The following is a 22813-nucleotide window of genomic DNA, read 5'->3' on the forward strand; positions in this document are numbered from 1 at the left end:
TAGAATCAAGAAATCTGATAAGCGCGAACCAAGTCGCTTTCAAAGAAAACAAAGGCTGCAATGATGCTTTACTTCATATCGATTTCTATATCACAACAGCTTTATCGGCTCGTAATCACGTCACCATATTGTCCCTAGACTTCGAAAAGGCTTTTGATAGAATCGGTATCCATCAAATTTTAGAAAAAAATCAAAGCTTGGGGTATCGGACCCAAAATCTTCAACTACGTCAAATCGTTCTTGACTAATAGAAAAATCTGTCAAACAATTGTTTTTCTGAATCTTATCCTCTCTACAATTGCATCCCCCAAGATTCTCCTTTATCCGTCGTGTTATTCCTGATTGCTTTCGACGACGTCAGTGCTATTATAGCTAAATACTCGCAACTTGACCATTGTATATACGCCGATGACGTATATATCATGTGTAAACACAATAACCTCGCAGAACATCAATCTCTTTTTTCAAATGTTCTAGCAGATATTTCAACATGGTCTGTTACTTCGGGTGCCAAATTATCATTAGATAAATGCAAAACTTTGCATATATGTCGTAAAACATCTTGTACTGGAGTTTCTTTTAACTTTAATAATATCAGTATAGAAAATGTAACTAACCTAAGTATCTTAGGTATTATTTTCAATAATAAATTTAATTTTAAGAACCACTGTATTGAACTTAAAAAGAGCTTAGCTGCTAGGGTCAATATTGTAAATTATCTATCCAGTAAAAAATCATTTGCACATATAAATACTTTATGTAATGTAACAAGATCTTTAGTCTTAAGTAAGATAGATTATGGTTTATCAATCTACGGAAACACTCCTAAAACTACAATAAACTACATCAAGTCTCCTTACCACCAAGCTGCACGCAGAAGTTGAAATGCTTTCCCAACCACCCCAATACGTAACATAATGGCAGAAGCTGGACTTCCCCTAGTAGAAGAACATATTCTTGAAACCAGAGCTGAACTCTATGTGAAATTTGCGTTCAGCCGAGGCTCAATTATTGATGAAGACATCAAAACACTTGATAAGGCAAAGTATCTTAAACTTATCCCTTCAGCAATTTCTACCGCTATAACAATTGCCAAATCTATGGAACTTCCAGTTATTAAACACGAAAAATACTATCCAGGATGCCCACCATGGTGCATCGAAGATTCCTCTTTTATCATGGACATGACTGAACACAACAAAAATCACACTTCGTCATACATCTACCGATCTTTATTCAAAGATACTACTGATGCCCTAAGGTCCAAAAATTGGAAAATAATTTTCACAGACGGTTCCAAAACCCAATACAGCACATCGTTTGCTTCAACCTACGAAGATGGTTCCCTTCTGTCCATTGCAATTCTGGACAATACTGACTCTGTATTCACCGCTGAAGCTACTGCGATCTTAAAGACTGCAGAGATATTAACAAAACTACAAGGCCACTTTGTGATCTATTCGGACAGTTTGGCAGTTCTGCATGCTATACAAAATCCCAACAACAGTACCGTCATAATTAGCAAAATAAGAGACCATCTCATTAAGTCTGCCAACAAACTAAAACTAATGTGGGTTCCCGGTCACGCTGGGATTTTTGGCAACGAACAAGCTGATAAAGCAGCAAATGCTGCTCATGTTTCCCCTGTGAAATCTGTGCGTGCACTGACAAAACGTGACTTATTACGTGAAGTCAATCGTAAAATCAAAGCACATAGACTAAATGACTGGCAGAATTACCAGCATTTCTACATTTCCATCAACATTGATAAAGCTAAACCAAGCTACCCAACCTCAACTTCAAGACAGATGAACACTACCTTTGGAAGACTACGACTAGGGCACACCGCTCTTACACATCAACACCTTCTTAAAAAAGAAAGCCATCCAACTTGTGCAGGCTGCCAAGCAATCTTGAACTTTATGGCTCAAACACATACACGCTTTAGCTTCGGCTTCGTCTGCGTTACGTTAGGCCTGCTTCGAAGTTGCTTTTAATGACATTTCTATTATTTCATCCCTCCAAAGAGCAAATATTTTGTTTGTTGACATTTTTTTACAGCTGATGAGCTGTCAGACAAAGCAAATATTCAGATAATTGAACTAGAGCTTCCGTTTAGAGTCACATTACGTTACATTACGTTCTTTTCCTTACGATTGTCAAACGAAACGTGAGGATTGTGATAGCATGCATTGAATTCCTATGGCTGAACTCGTAAACGTCAGGCGAAGCCGAAGCTGAAGCGTGTTTGTGTTTCAGCCATTAATCATATTCTAGGAATGGGTACATGCAAATACTTGACTTCCAACACCAGCTTATACAATACAAATCTATCAATCACCGAGATACTAGGAAACTTCGATCCAAATAACATCAGAAAAATATACAACTTTATAAACCTACACAACTTAAAAATCTAACTATATAATTCTTAAAACTATAAAATAACTTTAAAACATAAATATTTATTTCTCACTATTTATACTATTTACTTTTTACATTATTAATTAAAAAAAATATACAAGCTTAGTTTTTATAAAGAGTCAGAAGCCTCAGCAGCTAAGTCTCTTAACAATATGTATTAACCTGTAAATTTTAATTTATAGTTAATAAATTTTAATAATAATAATAATAAATCATGAATAAGAATCTAGTACAAAGGAACAGATAAACTTAATTTTTTTTTTCAAATAATCACTACAGTTTTCAATAAATATTGACAATTATATATATTTCTTCTTTAGTAACATACAAATTTCATAAAAAGTAAAAATTTGAGGAAAATTATTTAATTTATTAAAGCAAATAGAAAATATAAACAATATTAGCATTTACCAAAACAAAAATTAAAATAAAAGAATAATTTTTTCACCCTTAGTCAATAGGCTACACACGTTTTGTTTCTTCTGTCAGTATTTGCTGTGATTGTTGATTTACCTGAAACAAAACCATGTTGGTATTCCGATAAGAAAAACAAACTAATTGTTTATTAAAATGTCATTTATTTGGTCAACAACTTAAGTTAACGATTATTGCAATTAATGCATAAATGCTTTTCGTAACAACAATGAAATAAATTTTTGTATTTTGCAATTCCGCGCATGTCTTTCTTTCAACGATAAAAATACAAATTATGAATATGCAATTGAGCATATTCTTCTTAAAAAGGAAACCTCAAACCGTATTATAAAACAAGCCATCATTTGTATAAGCATACAATACATATTATGTACATATGTATTCTTAGATCAATATCTGTTTCTGACTTTATTGAGTAAGAAATAAGTATGTAATCATCCGAACCATTCTGATCCTTTAATTAAAATGACACATCAGAGTGTACTTGTCCATATACAATTTGCCGATGGCTTGGTTTTTGTCCTTCCTTTTCTTTGTCAATGGTTGAATTATCTTCATCAGGAAGATCAACTCGATGGACAGCATCTGTCAAGATTACAATATCATTATTACAGTCCAATTTTTCTGCAGCCACTTGTGTATCTTCGTCCTTTTCCGTTCCATCGTCATCGTCGTCTGATAAGTCTTTGGCGATAGTCTCACTTCGTAAAAGTTTCCGCTTGGAATTGAAAAGGTTGGGTGTCTCTGACAATATTTCAGGTATCGAAATGTTTAATTCATCTTCAATCAATCCAATTCTTTCAAGACTAGGTACTACTTCTTGGTGTACTTCATGAGTCACTAACTTTTGATTTTCAATTACTGGATTTTGATGGTAGTCTTCAACATGAACTAAAACAAACGGCAGTTTTAAAGACAGCTCTCCACCTATGCCACTCAAAGTCAGCTTCACCTTGACATAATAAGAAACATAAATTGCAAATACATTTCGGTCTTCTGGATTGGAGGCTATAATGCCAGGGAGTGGTACAAGAGTAGGTGAGCGGATAGCAGAAGCAGCTATTTCACCAGTGATTTCTTCCGGTTCTGTACTTCGCTGCAAAGTATCTTCTAATGCAATCCAGTTCTTTGTTGGCCCTGTTAATAGTGAAAGATTTTAATAAATACTATAAATATATTCAAAAGTGTCTATAGCTTTTTAACCTCTTTGTGGTCTTAAAATGAATGTTGCAGAAAGAGTTGCTCCGGGATTAACGGTCCTGTCATGATTAGAATTATTATCCGAATCAGCAACGATGTTTTTAAATTTTCCATTGTTAAACATGCAAACATCAACGTGTTGAATAGCACAAACCTGGCAATTAAAATAAACAAGTACTATTTTTTTTAAATAATACATTAATATGTATAAGATTCATTTTTTGTATAAGATAAATTGTTTCAATGAATAATGTGCAGTAATATCGAAATCCTTACATACATTATATTTCTCAATTCTGGAATACGACATTTTATTGACTGAAAAACAACAAAAACTAAACAATCATATGCAACACCTGATAAAGCTTAAAAGCTTTTCAATTAGTCTCTACTTCTCATCAAAATCATTTTAGCGCACAGTAGTACTTCAAATTTTTTTTAATCAGTGTTATCTTTATTACTTCAATACTTTTCCTTGTTTTTTTTTTTAATTAGGTATATCCTCCGATTTTCGTATTTTTCCTTTCCTTGTTTTTTTTTGATATTGTTCTTGTTTCTTGTTCTGGGTCGTACGAACCTACTCATGTATCCAAAAAGTCTGTTTAAAAGTATTTCCGGGTATTTTAAGATTTAAAAATGTACCAAGAATAACAAAAAAAAATTGTTTTCTAAAATTCAAACAAAAAACCTTAATTTTTCAAATTTTGTATTTGTTAATCATTAGAGCGTTTTTTTAATCCATTTTGTATAAATAAATAACTTTTTTCAATTTTACTTTCAAAATATTTTTGATATGCAGTTATTTAGAGCTTATCAATATACGTTTTACATTTAAATTTCGTAAAAAATATGATGAATCATTTACAAGATATCGAATTTTGTAAAAAAATAATAATAATTTTTCGAATATCAAAAATGAAAACAATGACAGTTTTGATCATTAAATATTATTGGGGCACTATAATAGCTTGTGCAGAAAAAATATTGAAATCGGTTGATTCCATCCTAAAAAACTTAAAAACAAAATAAAATGGGGGGAATTTCTTCTGGAGCAATTAGTTTGTTTTTGAGAAAATTTTAATTTTGAATTTTTGACCCAAACATTTTTATGGAGACTACTGCTATTTTAAGTCTTAAAAAAATAAAAAGGCCTATTGCTCATAATTTTATTCCAAATTTTAAGTAAATCGAACTTATCCTTTGGGCTGTAAGGTCCAGGATAGACAGAGGGATTGAATAGGGACACACACTTTTATCGTAATGTAATGCTTAATTAAAATCTCGAGTTCGAAATTGCTTAAGAATGCAAACCTTGTCATATACACTCCTCACTATCTGAATAGGACACCCCTTGGGCATGTTTTTTGTCCTCCATTGCTTCCAAATCAAAAAAGCTAGACTGTTTTTTTTTTCGTAAAATAAACTTAAACTTCTTGTTATTTGATCGAAAGAAAGATTTAATCCTGAGGCTTTAAGTGTTAGGGGTAGAACATTTGTGCCACTTGAACAGGACATTTGAATGAGATGTCTACTTCTTTTTATTACAAAAATAACTTAAATTGTAGGTAATTGGAATATTTTATATACAAACAAAATGTTTAGTAGTATTCTGAGCCACCTTTCTCTTACAAAATTTTAAGCATCGGGATTTTAATGGATGTATACAAACTAGCCAAATAATTAAGTGAAATCGAGCTCCAAACTTATGTGATGGCTTCGGTAGTTTTGGATACACTCTAATATTGTTGTCCTGATTCATTACTTGACGTGTCAACCATCCCCAAACATTTTCGGTGATATTCGAATCTGGAGAATAGGGCGCCCAGCTTTTGGTTTTGTATATATGCACATAGGTTTCCACGGCAGGGGCCCAAAAAGGGTACTTAGTCGGTCCAAATAATGCGTTTCTTTGCTGAGGTCATGGAAATAATAGCTAAAGCCATCAGGGCCTTCCAAATTACCGCTCGGTTCCACTCCGAAGTCCAGGTGACATGTTACCGGCAAAAAATGAAGCGTTTCCGAACCGCGTTGAGAGGTTTTTATTTTTCTTTATTTTCAGTTTTGTTTACATGTTTAGCTTTATAATAAGATTTGCCTTAACACCACATTTTTCATTATTTTTGACAAAAGGTCGTGCGAATTCGACGCCTTTTTTAAAATACATAAGTCACCTTTCCGTATTATTAGCCACGCTGTGTCTTCGGTTTTTCATGTTTGTTTTCATATTTACACTAACTACTTAAACTACTTAAAGGTGGATATAACGTAGTGGCTCCTTTCGATTTGTTACCTATTTTGGCAATAGATAATCCAGCGTCCTTGTAGGCTTTGGTTTGTCCTCTTTCCGTTTCGATTACCACTTTTCTGACCCACTTCTCAAATCAAATAGTCGAAATTAATAAATAAGTTCGATCAACAAGGAATATAAGTTAGCTTATCAAAGATAAACATCAAAATAAATGCATGTTGTATTTAAGTGGCGCAAAATGTTGTTTTAATTTCGACACAAAAGAAAGAAGAAGAATTGGACAAATATTCTTATTGGCACAATATTCTTATTTTATTATTCGTTTTTCTTGTTATGAGCAATTGAAAATAAACTATACAGGGTGTATGTAGGTATGTAGCACCTATATGTATGTTGCAATTAAGAAGTGAACAATTTTGTTCACTACTATATCTTCCGAGTCAATAACGGTAGTGACTTCATCTGAGTTTTGTATAAAAACTTGTGACGTGTTACCAAATATGTAATAATTAAATAAAATCAACATACGGTAAATCAAAAACCGGACAAAAAATATTTGTCATTTAGAATATTTTGCGAACAGAAAACAATATGACGAATATGTCGACAATAACGAAAGATACTCGTACAGCACACAAAAAACTTACAAAAACGACAATAAAGTAATAAAAATGGTTTTTGACTCAACTATTTGGGAAACAAAGGTAGAAATTGATTTCAAACTTTTTTTTTTATTTTTTACAAAATGTTATTAATATTTTGTTAAACTTTAAGAAATATCGAAAAACAGGCACGAAACTTTAAATTACAATTTCAACTCTTATAATGATACCACTGGTTAACCTTCTGCTATATCTCAGGTGATATTTTGCCAGCAGCGGCGTCGGGAGAACACTTGATTTCTTACAGGAACTACATTCTGTTTTTTCTGCATCTTAAGTGTCGCTATCTCATGTGTCCTAAACTTCTCCCCACGAAAATTTGGACGTTAAATGATATCAGAAATTTGTTTTGGATCAAAACATCGCGCTACTTGCCAAGCGGACAAAAACACAAGACTAAGACTAGTCCAACTGACTAACAGAATTAATGTTCCTAACAACTGATCACTATGCATGACTAAGTTATATTCACAAGGAACTATTTGAAAAGAGTAATTGTCGATGCAACGATTCTGACTGACTTTTGTCGATATATGTGCATAGATGCCGTGACGTGACGTGAATAAGATTTAGTTTCATTTTTTGTTTGTACTTAAGTTTTAAAATTCACACATGTGAAATGCAACTTTGTAAGGTGTAAAATGAAATTTTATATGATGCGAAGTGAAATTATAAATGAATTTTTAACTTTGTAAAAAGAAGAAGTAGTACCCGTTGCATGATGGTTAGCGCGTTGGTCTGTCATGCAAGGGGTCTTGGGTTCAATCACTGACTGTGCCACCTTAAATTATTAAAATTAATTTTTGCGGGTACTGCCTCTTGCGAGGAATTGACAAATCCTTCAAGAGTATTTCTTGTCATGAAAAAGTGGTTTCTCAAATTAGCCGTTCGGATCCGGCCTAAAATTGTAGGTCCCTTCCATTCCTGACCACAATACTCGCACACAGGAATGGTTGAGAGTTGTAAGTCACTAGGCCCTGGGTCACAACGGACTGTTGCGCCACCCATTTTTTTTTTTAAGAAGAATTGGTTCAAGTTTTCAATTTATAAATCCACGCACGGCTGAGATGAAGCCTAAAATATTTCAATTTAAAGACGAAGAGTAACAGATTTCGCTTTCAAGGCGAAAACTAACACTTTTCATGATTCTAGCCGAAGAATAACATTATTCAAAGTTCTAACATATTTCGCATTTCTAGACGAAGAATAACATTATTCAAAGTTCGAACATATTTCGCATTTCTAGCCTAAAATTAACGTATTCCGCATGTATTTGTCAACATTTTCATTTACCTTAGAAGTTCAAAAAATGCAAGTTTTCACCTAGAAATGCGAATTATGTTACTTTTCACCTAGAACTCTGAATCGTGTTAGTCTTCCCCTAAAATCATGAAAAGTGTTGTGCTTCAAAAGCGAAATCTACTAGCCTTCGTCTTTAGATTGAGATATGTTGGTCTGCGTCTTCGCCTTCGTTATTTACTAATTACATACATCTTCAATACAAATACTTATATTATAATACTTTGCTAATAAACCTTGTAAACAGCATACAATTAAGTACTTACCCTAATTTTTCGCACTGTTTTTCTACTATCATTGTGAATATTGACGTTAACAATGACATTTTCTCCGTGGGTATACCATGCCTTATCCAAACTCGCTCGTAGACTAACACGGCCCTCTTGTAAGAGAAATGGCTTATCCACTGCTGCTTGTGGGCCTCCTCGTTCGTACTTAAATATGTAAAAAAATATATTGGAACATTACGTACTTCAACTTTATTATCAACATAAAGATTATCAAAGAGAACTTATATTACATAGAGACCCGTCGACTGGTCCCATTGTCCCCTGTTGCCTAAATCTAAATAACCAGGAGCTTCGCTATCGTAACTAAGGGGCCGGTTATAGCTATCAGTTAAATCCATCAGTATATTTTTGTTTTTAGTTTCTGAACATGTTACAGATTTATTTCTAGCAAAAGATTGATGCCATAATCTTTTCTTTTTCAAAAAGAAGCAATGCATTTAAAGTGGTATTTAATTTATGAATCCATTTAAATTTTTTTGATGATGAAATTTCATTTTACTGACTGACAAAAGCCAAACAAAATTTAATTCGTTATACTTTTGGTGTTCCAATTTTTTACTGCTCTGATCACCTCATTAAAAATTTGACTAATGAAAGTAATAGTAAAAAAATTGTCTGAGGCGCGAGGCTCGATATTATGATCAAAAGAAAACAACAATTTAATGACGTAAATTTACTGATTGCTATAAACGCACATCAGTAAAAAATTTCAGATTCCTCTTACTTCAAATTTTACTGATGGATTTTACTGATAGCCCCTAATAACATCGGTACAGTAAAAAAATGGAACGCTATCAGTAAAACGAAATGAAATTTTGTGTGCATTTTGCAGTAACATTTTTATATCAGTAATAATCTTTCTAAAATGTTATTGCAAAATAAATGTTTGTTAGTGTTATACGTGCTGAACAGCAGTGTCAAAAAATGAATCCAAAGTTATCGAAGAATTTCTAGTATTTGTAGTTATGTGACAGAACAGTTGATTATATGGCTAACCTTGAAGGATGTATGTTTTTTGGTAAAAATTCGGTGAATTATTAAGATTATTTCTTGACAAATTTATTTCAAAATTATTTGTTTTTATCGAAATCTTAATCTTTGTCCGGTTTTTGTGAACAGCTGAAAGTTGCTTTTTTCTTTTGCTAGCTATCTTTTTTAACCACTCATCGAGAATGTGGAATGCTTTGCCAAACTCTATTTTCCCCTCCCATTTTAATATTCAAAATTTTAAGACCAATGTGCACCGGTATCTCCTCTTAAATCCATCCCTATTTTCCTAACACTGTTTTCAAAATGACCAAATTTTCACTTTACGCCAAATCCTGGAAAAGATCCAAGAACATAACATCGAAACACACTACCTTTTCATCAATTTAAAAGCAGCTTATGTCAGTGTAGACCAGGAACGAACTATACCGTGCCATGTTGAGTTTTGGTATGCCTACCAAACGGATACGACTAATCAGGATGACGCTGGAAAATCCTCGCTGCTGCGTCAAGATTGGAAGAGACTCGACCAAAACCTTCGAAACCACCAGAGGACTTCGACAAGGCGATGCGCTGTCATGTAGCTGCTTTATTATTGTTCTTGAAAGAGTGGTGCGCAACACCAACACCAATACAAGTGGCACCGTCTTTCTTTTTTTCCACACAATATCTTGGAAGATATAAAACGCAGAATTACCCTTTCTAATAGCTGTTTCTTTGTCATAAGTTAGCAGTTGAGGAATAAGGCCCTATCGCGAAGTACCAAAGAGTACAAAACTTTAATTATCCCAGTCTTGCTGTATGGTGCAAGACATGGGCCCTCTCCCAGGCGGCTGAAGGATCCCTTGGTATCTTCGAGAGGAAGGTTCTGCGTACGATCTATGGTCCGGTTTGTCGAGCAAATGAAGATCGAAGCTCCAGCTCGTAAGGAATTCAATGCCAAGCCTAAGGGAACAAGAAGCAGAGGCAGTCCTCATTGCCGGTGGAGTGATCAAGTTGAGGCCGACTGACGTCAACTTGGTATTCGAAACTGGAGGCAGCAAGCTAGAGATCGAGGAATCTAACGAAAGTTATTACTTGAGGCCCAGGAGCACAATGCGCTGTAGCACCAACTAAAGTAAAGTAAGTATGTGTTCAAAAGTAAACATTTTAAGGGTATTAATAACCTCTTGAGTGCCTGTTCCCTATAAAAAAAAATTAAGCTATCCAACTCGTTCAATTAAGTATCTAAGAGTATGTCCATAACAAAGTAACGTTTCCCATTTGTAAAACATTGCAGAAACATTTAAAGAATGTTTCCGATTGGTTTTTTCGGTGTGGGCACTTTCAGAAACATTTGTGCATGCAAATACTAGTGCTGATAGCCCCCTTTTTTATTATCATAAATTTTCTACCTCATCTTTTTTACAATTTCTATTTTTGAAAAATAAAAAAAATATCGGCTTTTTTTCTTAAAATGTTTGCCAAATCTTTTTTCTAGCATGCAATACAAAATTGGTTAACAATCTCTTGCCCCACAATTTTGCTACACTTTTTAACTTATGTATATGCTTGGGAAACAAATAAAGTTTCCAATTCGGAATGGGAAACAGAGAAACATTTCATAAATATTACACAATGTTTTGGAAGCGTCCAGGCCAAAAAAACATCTGATAAACTATCCACAAATGATTCTCTGATGCAGAATTTTTACTGGTGGGTTAAACTGATAGGTATTAACTTCTAATTCAAAATAATTGACACTGATGACTTATAGACGGAAATTTATACAAATTTACTCCAATGATATTATAATTTCCCAGTTTATGTTTCAAATATCTCAGAAATATTTAAAAACAAGTACAAGTTCACTTTTGCTGTGAGAAATCTTCTGCTTTGTCAATTCTTTTGAGAACATTCTCAAAATTCTTAAAAATATAGGCTGCCCAAATGTGCTTTACTTTCCTTCCAAATGCACTTTCACTCTCGAGCACCATATGTATGTACACATAGTACAAATAATATATAACTAGATTCTTAAATGTTAACTTACCTCCTGGAATGATTTGCTGTAGTTGAAAAACGAATCGTTGGGGCATTTATCAATTTCACTCTTACTCCGACCGAAACGACCACTAAACCGAAATGATTTTGGCGATAGTCTTAACTTGGCAAAGGAATCCCCTTGTTCTGATTTACGTGGCTTCGTATTGCATCCAGTCATGGCGGAGCTCGATGTGGTTTTCGTTACCGAAAAATGGCTCGGTGGCGAAAATTGGCTTTCCCAATTTGTAGTTTTCGAATGTGATGTTTCTGATGGCGCAGTTTGTTTTAATAATTGCTGTTGGGTGTAGTTGGAGTCTGACTGCGGTGTTAAAGGCGAAAGAAGGTGATCCTTTAAAATCGGTGGAGATATTTGGCTATTAATAAGAGCTGCATAATTTTCAGAAGCACTTATACAGTGCACGTCAGTGCGATGAATGACACGTACACCCATTCTAACTGAAGCACGCCGATGAAATTTCTCACCAGTTGTATCACCTAAAAAACAAGAGATAAGAAGAAAATTAATAACAAAAAACTACTTAAACAATAAATTTTACCACTGTTAATTCATATTAGATTATTTATTTTACATTTGATACGGTCAAATCAGCATGCGACCTTACTCGCGGAGGCATTGTTTATTAACTTCCCAAGTTATTGTAATGGATCCTTTTTGTTAAATTGAAAATTTTGACATTTTGAGATTTTTAGAAAGATGTCTGAGCGTGCCTGCGTATGTACGTTCGTACGACCGTACGTTCGCGACGTTTTTTTTGTCGTCCATAGCTCAAGCACCGGAAGTGATATCGACTTCAAATAAATTTTGCTATGCAGATAATAATGTAGAAAGGGCTCTCAAGAAAATTGCGTGGGTGGTTTTTTTTCACCATAGCAGTTTGAAAAAATCCAATTAAACAAAACATTTTTCACCTCGAAAATCTTACGAATAAAAAATAATTTTATCTTGAAAACAATTTTGTGGATCGAAAAAAAACTTTTTAACATCTGGTAAAATTTTGAATAAAATCGAATTGACAGTTTTTTATACAAAATAATAACCTAAACAAAATTAATACAAATTAGTAAAAATAGATTTACGATATCTTATGAAAAATATTGTTTTAAACATTCGGTAAATTTTTTTGAACAATCAAATTGAAAATTAAAAACCTAAAAAAAATTAATAAAATTTGGTAAAAATTGATTTTCGACTCAAATATGAAAAATCGATTTGACAATATTTTTACAAAAAATTAAAAACAAAAAAAAAATTTACAAAATTTGGTAAAAATTGATTTGCGACTTAGAAATTTAAAATTATTTCTTCCAAATAATTTTAGCTTATAAAAAATATTGTTTTCAACATTCGGCAAAATTTCAGAAAAATCGAATTGACAGTTTTTATACAAAAAATAAAAACCGAAACCAAAATTAACAAAAGTTACTAAAAATTGATTTTCGACATCAATATCTTTTCAAAACTGTGAGATATTGGCTTCAAACTTATTTTATCTTATAGAAATTATTGTTGTCAACATTCGATAAAATTTTGAGAAAAATCAAATTCACAAAAAAAAACCTGCAAAAAAAAAAACAATACTAAAACTGGCTAAAAATGTACTTTCGACTCAAATAGCTTTTCATAAATTAAAAATATTGGTTTCAAACTTATTTTATCTTACAGAAAATATTGTTTTCGACATTCAGTAAATTTTTTATAAAAATCCAACAATCCGTTTTTTTTTCATAAAAAAATAAAATGTATAAAATAGTGCACAAATTTGGTAAACATTGATATTCTATTCTAGATATCTCGTGAATAATTACTTCAAATTAATTTCAGTCATCCAATTTGTATTTGTTTATATAAGAAATAAAAACTTATAAGAAATGCTACTAAAATTGGTTAGTGACTAAAAAATCTCGTTAACAAAAATAGATTTTGAAATCAAACTATTTCATCACAATACAAAATATTGTTATTATTATTTAAATTTTTGAATCGACAACTTTTTTAACAAAACACGAAAACCTACAGACCTTTTAAGCATGACAAATCGACAGAAGGAATGGGAAGTTATCAGTGTGGGTCGAGAGCCCCACAGCCCCAGCCCCTTTTTTATTTACGTACTTAAAAAAAAAAAACTATGTGTGTCCAAATCCAGTAAAAGGCAACTTTATTATTTGTTCATTCAAATTTTTAAACTACATGGCCAATTTTTGACAAAAGCAATTAAACGATGGTGAAATACATGAAGTTCGTGTTCATTATTGGGTTCCTTATTTAGATTTAAAGGCTTATTCTGTAAAAGAAAAATGGTTCTTACTGCTAATACTATGTTGCATTAGAAACATCGATAATAGAAGAAAGTTATTACATTCAAAACGAAATATGTAGGATATGGGAACCAGCCTTATATAAATTATCATTACAAAGCTGTACGTCGAGCTGTTCAATTACATTAGTTAAAATACTTGTAATATTTGTGTTTTTTGGTAGAATAAATTTAATTAATTAATATATTTGTATTTGTTGAAACATTACACTGAAATAACTTACCGATAAAACAACGAATATCATAGCTGGTTCCAATTGGTGCACCATAGTATCGTTTGGCTGGTACGAGTTGAACACTCGGTGGTGCTTTTGGCGATAAATTAAGGGTAAAGGGATGAGCACCCTCCCCTAGTCGTTTAATTAGAGCATCCTAGTAAAATGAAAATAAAACTTTTTCTAAAAATTTACTAGATGTAAAAAGTGACAAACATTTTGTTCAATTTATTTATTCATAATGATAGATATACATATAATACAATAATAATATACAGTACTGTGCAAAACTTTTGCAACTAACACCTCCTATCAAAAAAAACGAACATTCGTGTATATAGAAGTTGTTCCAATCAAATTATTTTTATTGCTCTAGACTTTTGTATGTGTCACCTTATTGTTCGTAATCTTAAAGCACTGGTTCACAGGCAAATCTACAAATACACTGGCTATACACATACAATAATGATTTCAGCTGTGCAAATATTTGCACCTAGTGGCCATTTCTCTGTTCGTCTTATTTTGATTAAGGTTAATCTGATTTATTTTGAGGTTGGTAAATTTATACGTGAAGCTTGATTTGTTTAATTAGTGTTGGCCGTGAATTTGATCGATAAACCGGTTTTTTAAGATAAATTCTTTTTAAATTAAAAATTTAAAAAAAATCAAACGCCGCTCACTGCAAGCCAGATTGCTTTGTTTTCAGATAGCAAAAGAGCTATATTTATTAGAAAAAAAACGTGAAAGCTCGTTTGGCTTCTGCAAAAACTCATCTCAATTGGAGTCCCCAAAAATGGCAAACGGTCTTGTTTTCTGACAATTCAAAGTTCAATATGCACGGATCGGGTGGTAAACAACATATCAGAAGGCCAAGAGGTAAGAGGCTTAATCTAAAATACACTAAATGGACGGTTAAGCATGGAGGTGGTTCAATTTTGTTCTTGGATGGCTTCTTTGATCAAGAAATCTTACCAATTCGACAAGTGGAGGGCATAATGAAGTCTGAAGACTATATTGGCATCGTTTGTAACACAATGCTGCCTTATGCCCAATGGACGTTCCAACACGACAATGATCCCTAACACAAGTCGAAGTTAGTCATAAGGTGGATTGCAGAAAAAAAGATTGAGGTTTTACCATGGCCAGCCCAATCCCCAGAACTAAACCTAATAGAGAACCTGTGGGAAATCGTAAAGAGAAAAATTTGGAGCAACATTTTTAAGCAGAAAAGTGACCTATTCGCTGGAATTCAGAAGCAGTGGGATGACATTCCAAAAACGGTTATTAATAACCCTATCGCTTCGATGTCCAGAAGATATACAGCCGTTATAAAAAATAAAGGCTATGCAATTAAATATTAAAATTTCCTTGCCTTGAAGTAAAAAAATAGTTTGAAATTTAGTTGTAAGATCTAAGTTGCAAATGTTTTGCACAGCAATTTCACCAATTATGAAAGTATTTAGTTATTTATTTTTTGTTTAAGTAAAGAGTGATAATTTTGTTTCCAACAATTATAACTTAATATCGTACAGTTTAGAAAACTAAAGAAGGAATTTTGCTTTTGATTTTCAAAAATAATTTTTTTTAAAGAAAAATGTTGGAGGTTCTAGTTGCAAATGTCTTGCACAGTACTGTATAAGTACCATTAAATTTCACTATTGCTACTCATTGTCTAACAATATTTAAACCGATTGTTGATTTGTTTCGAATTTATATCAACTTAGTATTATTTTACAGTGCATTATTAAGAATCTTCCAGAAATGTCAGATTCCAGAGAACGATATCATCATAAGTTTGCTTCGAGTAGCACTACTGCTCTCGTGTCGTCTTGTTCTCGTTCTTGCTGAATTATATTTACAGACACTAAATAAACTAATCCGTTTGATAAATACTTGTCAGAAATTTCAATATACAGACCCCACATTACATTGTTATAATGTAAAAATAAACACTTTAGGTCTGTAACACAATCTCCAGATTCTTATAGAATTAATGAGCGGGCATCCAGAATGGGCAAGACGAAATACTCCAACTAGCTTGCAAGAAAAACAGGACCTACAAAAAAAACTTGGACAGATCTAGCTGCAAAACTAAACACGCACCGGCCGATGGACATCCATCAAAGAAAGTGACAGCAGTGTGGAGAAAAGTAATTCGAATTAAACAAGGGTGTATTGTATACATAACTTGAGAAATAAAACATTAATAATAATCCATCTGAACACGGCAGAAATAGTTTCGAGCTATTTACTTAGGGTTGGGTACGATTTGCCGATTTTTAAAATGTCGATTTAAAAAAGTCGACCATTATAATGTCGATTGTCAAAAAGTCGATTGATAAAAATACCGACCGAACAAAATGCCGACTCGTATAATGTCGATTTTGAAAATATCGACTAGTAAAAGGTCGACAGTGACAAAGTGAATGATGTTCACATGCATGCGGCGTTTTCACAATATTTTGTGTATGGTAAAATAATTTTAAAGTCAATACCCTTAATGTTTTCCAAATATTCACGTAAGGCTGTCAATATTGTTTTTGATATCATCATCGATAGTTATGCTCTCCACGTAATAATAAAAAACAAATATAGTCTAAACGATTTCGAGTAGATAATTGATCTTTTGCTTCACGTAAATAGATATCGCCTAAAAAATACCGATTCAGATATCTTTCTTGTTGTGTTTCTTAGTTTTAATTTTCTAACAAAAAGTAAATGTAGAACAACGTTTTGCCGAAATATTCTATTTTTACAAAACTTCGAGGACAATTGAAAACAAGTTAATAAAAAGAAGAAGTTGATTAAGATAGCTTCAAAAAAAATTTTAACAGTCTTATTCAACTGTCTCGACTTTCGAAAAGAAAACTTTTTTAGAAGTTTTAAAAATCAACGTACATCCACTACTGATATTTATAGCAACTTTAGAGACAGGTGAAGGTGGATATAAGTAAATGGGTGGCGTAGGAATGGTCGACAAAAAAAAATGTCGACTGGCCAACTGAAAACTTTACAGACTGTGAAAATGTCGACTGAAGTTTGATCGACAAAAAAAAAAGTTGCCCATTTAAATGTCGACTATAAAAAATGTCGACTGAAAAGTTGTCGGTTAAAATGTCGACATTTTGTACACGTGTTCTTTAAAGTGTAAGGGGTCATGAGAATGTTGCGTGGGACTTCTACACACGTTATGTTTTTCATTCTCGAAAGTTGTGCTCACGCGACCCTTACAACATAATTTATTTTTGTCTTCACATCGCCACATATATATTTCTTTTTGTTTTTTTTTCGAGATGATAAATAAACCCGTCAACTATAATTTTGTTTTTATTTTAATTTGATTTAACTGCAGTTACACTGTACTTGTTGTGGTCCATATTGATTCAATGACTGAAATATACTGAAGATTAAAGCAGGTTGATAAAACGAATGATGAATGTAAGCTTTAACAGTTATCTGAGATTTCACATGCATGCGGCGAATGTAAACATTAACAGTTAACCGAGAGTGACTTGTTGATCGACAGTGACAAAGTGAATGATGTTCACATGCATGCGGCGCCGCATGCATGTGAACATCACCACGCAACATTCTCATGACCCCTTACACTTTAAAGAACACGTGTACAAAATGTCGACATTTTAACCGACAACTTTTCAGTCGACATTTTTTATAGTCGACATTTAAATGGGCAACTTTTTTTTTTGTCGATCAAACTTCAGTCGACATTTTCACAGTCTGTAAAGTTTTCAGTTGGCCAGTCGACATTTTTTTTTGTCGACCATTCCTACGCCACCCATTTACTTATATCCACCTTCACCTGTCTCTAAAGTTGCTATAAATATCAGTAGTGGATGTACGTTGATTTTTAAAACTTCTAAAAAAGTTTTCTTTTCGAAAGTCGAGACAGTTGAATAAGACTGTTAAAATTTTTTTTGAAGCTATCTTAATCAACTTCTTCTTTTTATTAACTTGTTTTCAATTGTCCTCGAAGTTTTGTAAAAATAGAATATTTCGGCAAAACGTTGTTCTACATTTACTTTTTGTTAGAAAATTAAAACTAAGAAACACAACAAGAAAGATATCTGAATCGGTATTTTTTAGGCGATATCTATTTACGTGAAGCAAAAGATCAATTATCTACTCGAAATCGTTTAGACTATATTTGTTTTTTATTATTACGTGGAGAGCATAACTATCGATGATGATATCAAAAACAATATTGACAGCCTTACGTGAATATTTGGAAAACATTAAGGGTATTGACTTTAAAATTATTTTACCATACACAAAATATTGTGAAAACTTAGTAAAACAAAATAATAAACATTTTTAAAAAAATCCTCCCAAAATAATAATAAAGACATTAACTATACAAATATTTTGTTAAAATTAACTAAAAAATAAAATCCTACCAAAAATAAACGCTTACTTTACTTACTAAATATTTCCCCAAATGATAATTATTTTTTTAATTATTATTTTTAAGAGCATCTACTCGTATGAGGGTCGCATTCCATACTTGTTTTTCAGATTGATTTAACAACATAAAAAACATACAAAAAATGTACAGTTTACTTTAAGCAGGGATTCAAAACCCAATGGAAAATGAGCTAAAAAACACAATTTAAAAAATGTATAAGTTACTCACCTGCAAAGGACTTAGTGATTCTCTTGAGAGATCTTCGCTTCGTGGCCATACTTGGTGTAAGGACATTATGGCCTCATTACAGAATCGCAGCCCCATTACTTCTTCGTCCTCTCGACCATAACTGCCAACAAATGAATATTATAAACTATAATAAAACGCATTGCTGATATTGCTTAAATTAAAAACAAAATTCAAAAACAGCAGCAAAAATTACAATATAAAGTGCTATGCGGGTTTTGAAAGCCAGAAGTCCATTACGTATTCCCAAATTTATTAATATTTATTAATTGAATTGTTATGTCACTAGCTTTTGAAAATTCGCATGCTTAAAGAAACTTAAGTTTACACATATGTTTTTGACGGTCCCCTTAATTATTAATCAAACACTAAAAAAAACGATTTTTACAGGGCCTCTAATAATGTGAACAAAAAAAAACAACATTTTTTTTGATACCATAGGCAAAAAAGAGAAAAAATCTGCCTAAACTTTAACTAACCAACCATTTGTTTGTATTATTTTTGTTGAGAACTTAATTACTTTCTAATTTATTTAATGTTGGATAATTGTTATACACTAACAAAAAAATTATATTTATGTAAAACAAAATGCTTGCGTCTAATGAAGTTTTTAATACCCTTAACATGTTTAAAGTCTAAACACAGTACGAGCTTTAGGAAAATAGGGAAGGATTAAAGAGGAGATACCGATGCACATTGGTCTTAAAGTTTTGAATGAAAGGGAAACACAGAGCTGGGTAAAGCATTCCACATTCTCGATGCGCAGTTAAAAAAAAGAATCTCTATATTTGACGGTACGTCCGAAATTGAGCCCATACAATAGGTACATACATTTTATTCATTCAAAAGGATTTGGAAATATTTTGGATTGCGGAGACGCTTATGCACTCGTAATTTTCATAAGGTTTAGGAATTTCACAAAATAAGTATGATTAAAATTATGAACACATAGTCGTCATCGCAAGACAAAATATTTTTTGTTACCAATTTTACTTATGAAGTATGTTTGCATCTAGCTTCTTATTTAAGCCTAAAATTGATAAACTATATTTAGTTCACTAATCAATCAACTAGGAACACCCTAAATAATATTCGTTTTTCAAACACATAGACATAATGTTCGTATCAAACAAAACTGGGAACCTATAAACAAAATAATTTTCAAAATTAACAAATCTAATACAAAACTTCTTGCATATCATTTGCCTGTTAATGTTAGTACCATTGTCAATATTAAGAAAATATAATATTTTTTGCATGGCAAATATATTGTGACTAAACTTACAGGTACATAACGTTTAGGTAAAATTGCACAGATCTGTTAATCTGAAGTTCACGGCGAGAACAAGAAGTGTGTTTTTGAGTTCGCGAGTGTTAAGAAAACTTATAAGAAAAGGAAGTAAATTTCTGTGTTTCAAGGTGCGTGAGTGTGTTTATTCATACGTTCGCTACGTTTTTTTCGTCGTCTATAGCTCAACCAAAAGTGATATCGACTTAAAATAAATTTTGTAATACAGATAATAGTGCAGAAAGATGCAAAGGGCTCGCACGAAAATTGAGTGGGTGGTTTTTTTCCCATAGCAGTTTATCTCACGAACCAATGGCGCTAGAGACTTAAATTGAATTTTATATAATATATTGCAACGTGGTATAGCAACCCAGTATATTTTTGGAATAAAAACCCCATTAACGGTTTTTTATAAATCGAGAAAACTGAAAAAAAAATTGTCACCTCTATAATTCTACAATAAAAAAATGATTTCATCTCCAAAACAATTTTGTGCAACGAAAAAAACCTTACACCTGGTAAATTTTTGAGAAAAATCAAATTGACAATTTAAAAAAAAACACATAAAAAAACATTTTTCAAAGTTGGTCAAAATTGAATTTCGACTCAAATATCTTTTTAATAACTTGAGATTATGGCTTCAAACTTGTTTTATCTTATAAGAAATGTTGTTTTCAACATTTAGTAAAATTTTGAGAAAAATTGAAAGGACATTTTTTCTTACAAAAAATAAAAACTTAAAAGAAAATTTAACAAATGTTGGTAAAAATTGATTTTCGATTCAAATATCTTTTCAAAAATTTGAGTTAATGGCTTAAAACTAATTTCACATTATAAGAAATATTATTTTCAACATTTGCAAAATTTTAAGAAAAATCAAGAAATCTAAAAACCTAAAAAAATTTAACAAAAGTTGGTAAAAATTGATTTTCGACTCAAATATCTTTTCAAAAATTTTGGATTATGGATTGTAGCTAATTTTCACTTATAAGAAATATTGTTTTCAACATTTTGTACTTTTTTCTTTAAAAATCCAATCGACAGTTTTTTTTACAAAAAATAAAAACCTAAACAAAAAAAAAAAACAATACTAAAACTTGGTAAAAATTAACTTTTGACTCAAATAGCTTTTCAATAAATAAAAATAAAAAATAATTCAACTGACACCTTTTTTAACCCAACACGAAAACCTGCAAACTTATAAGCAAGACAAATGGACAGACGGGGATGGGAAGTTATCAGTGTGGGTCGCAATCGCAACCCAGCCTCTTTTTTTCTTCTTATAGTCGCACATGCAACAAGAACATACACATGCAAGAAAATCATCTACTAGACTTAAAGCGTTAAAAAAGGCAAGCTACAGCTTTGAAATTTGTAAGCAAGATTTTTGTTTAAAGCTTTTGGCACGAACGATGGTACGATAACTTGGGCCCGAAAATTAACGGCATTTTGTACAGGGGTACAAAACAAGCATTTTACACTATGGGAGGAGTAGCAGGAGGGGTCAGTTTTAGAAAAAAAAAATACATAAAAAACAACGCAAACACTATCAATAAACCATTATACTAATTTTTTAAAGCCGTTAGTTAAATTATTTATGTCAATACTTTTGGAAAAACTGATTGAAAGCGGGTTACAGAGAGACGCGGCATACCCCCTTCAAAATACATACCTTAATTTTTATTCTGGGAGCTAGCACTAAAAATTGTAAGTACGCAACAAATATAAAATTTAGTAATATTGAATTTTCTCATTAGCTAGACTACATAAAACCATCTAGTTTTCAGTATTTAATTAAAATTAATAAGAAATAATTAAATCTAGTTTAAAACTTAAAACTGCGATTTGAAAAACATGGGTCTAAACTTACATTTTTAATTTATGTTGTTGTAATTTTGAGTACGCTTATGAATTGTTTAGAAACTATTGACATAAATAATTTATCCTAATTATTAACTAACTAGTAACTATTATAGAACGGATTTTAACTTTCAAAATTCATATAATTGCTTATTGCAAGTGTTGCCGTTGTTTTTTAATATTTTGTTTACTGTTTATTAACTTCTCATAGGAAGTTATTGTAATGGGTCCGATTTGTCAAATTGAAAATTTTGACATGTCTTGACGTTTCAAGGTCCCTAGAGTCGAAATAAAAGATTTTTAGAAAGATGTCTGTGCGTGCGTGTGTACGTACGTTAGTACGTCCGTACGTCCGTACGTCCGTACGTCCGTACGTTCGCGACGTTTTTTTCGTCGTCCATGGCTCAAGAACCAGAAGAGATATCGATTTCAAATAAATTTTGTTATACAGATAATAAGGCATAAAGATGAAGAAAGGGCTCTCAAGAAAATTGCGTGGGTGGTTTTTTTTAAGTAGTTTGAAAAAAGGTGAACATTTTGGTTAACTCTACATATCTTACGAACCAAACACGCTAGAGACTTGAACTAAAATGTATATAATATAGTGTAACGTAATATCAAAGAAGTATATTTTTTGAAAAAATCCATTTAACGGTTTTTTTATAAATCAAAAAACCTGAAACAAAAATTTGTCACTTCCAAAATTTTACGACTAAAATATAATTTCATCTCCAAAACAATTTTTTGCAACGAAGAATAATGTTTTTGGCATCTGATGAAATTTTGAGAAAAATCGAATTGACAGTTTTTTTATAAAAAATAAAAATCTAAAAAAAACATTACTCAAAGTTGTTAAAAATTGTGTATCGATTCAA

The 22813-nt window shown here is 31.9% G+C and overlaps 1 protein-coding gene across 2 annotated transcripts in view; it reads right to left on the reverse strand.

Annotated features, from left to right (window-relative positions):
• Positions 1-2982: 2982 nt before the first annotated feature.
• Positions 2983-22813, reverse strand: part of LOC129945760 (uncharacterized) — a 67799-nt gene continuing 47968 nt past the window's right edge. For both annotated transcript variants that reach the window (XM_056055670.1, XM_056055669.1), the window contains 6 exons: positions 18773-18893; positions 14131-14278; positions 11578-12065; positions 8535-8702; positions 4063-4213; positions 2983-3996 (listed from right to left, as the gene is read on the reverse strand). In XM_056055670.1, coding sequence (XP_055911645.1) covers positions 3320-3996; positions 4063-4213; positions 8535-8702; positions 11578-12065; positions 14131-14278; positions 18773-18893 — 1753 coding nt within the window. In that variant the 3' untranslated portion in view covers positions 2983-3319. The remainder of the gene's footprint in view (positions 3997-4062; positions 4214-8534; positions 8703-11577; positions 12066-14130; positions 14279-18772; positions 18894-22813) is intronic.

The sequence above is a fragment of the Eupeodes corollae genome, chromosome 2 (assembly GCF_945859685.1).
Source record: "Eupeodes corollae chromosome 2, idEupCoro1.1, whole genome shotgun sequence".
NCBI lineage: Eukaryota > Metazoa > Arthropoda > Insecta > Diptera > Syrphidae > Eupeodes > Eupeodes corollae.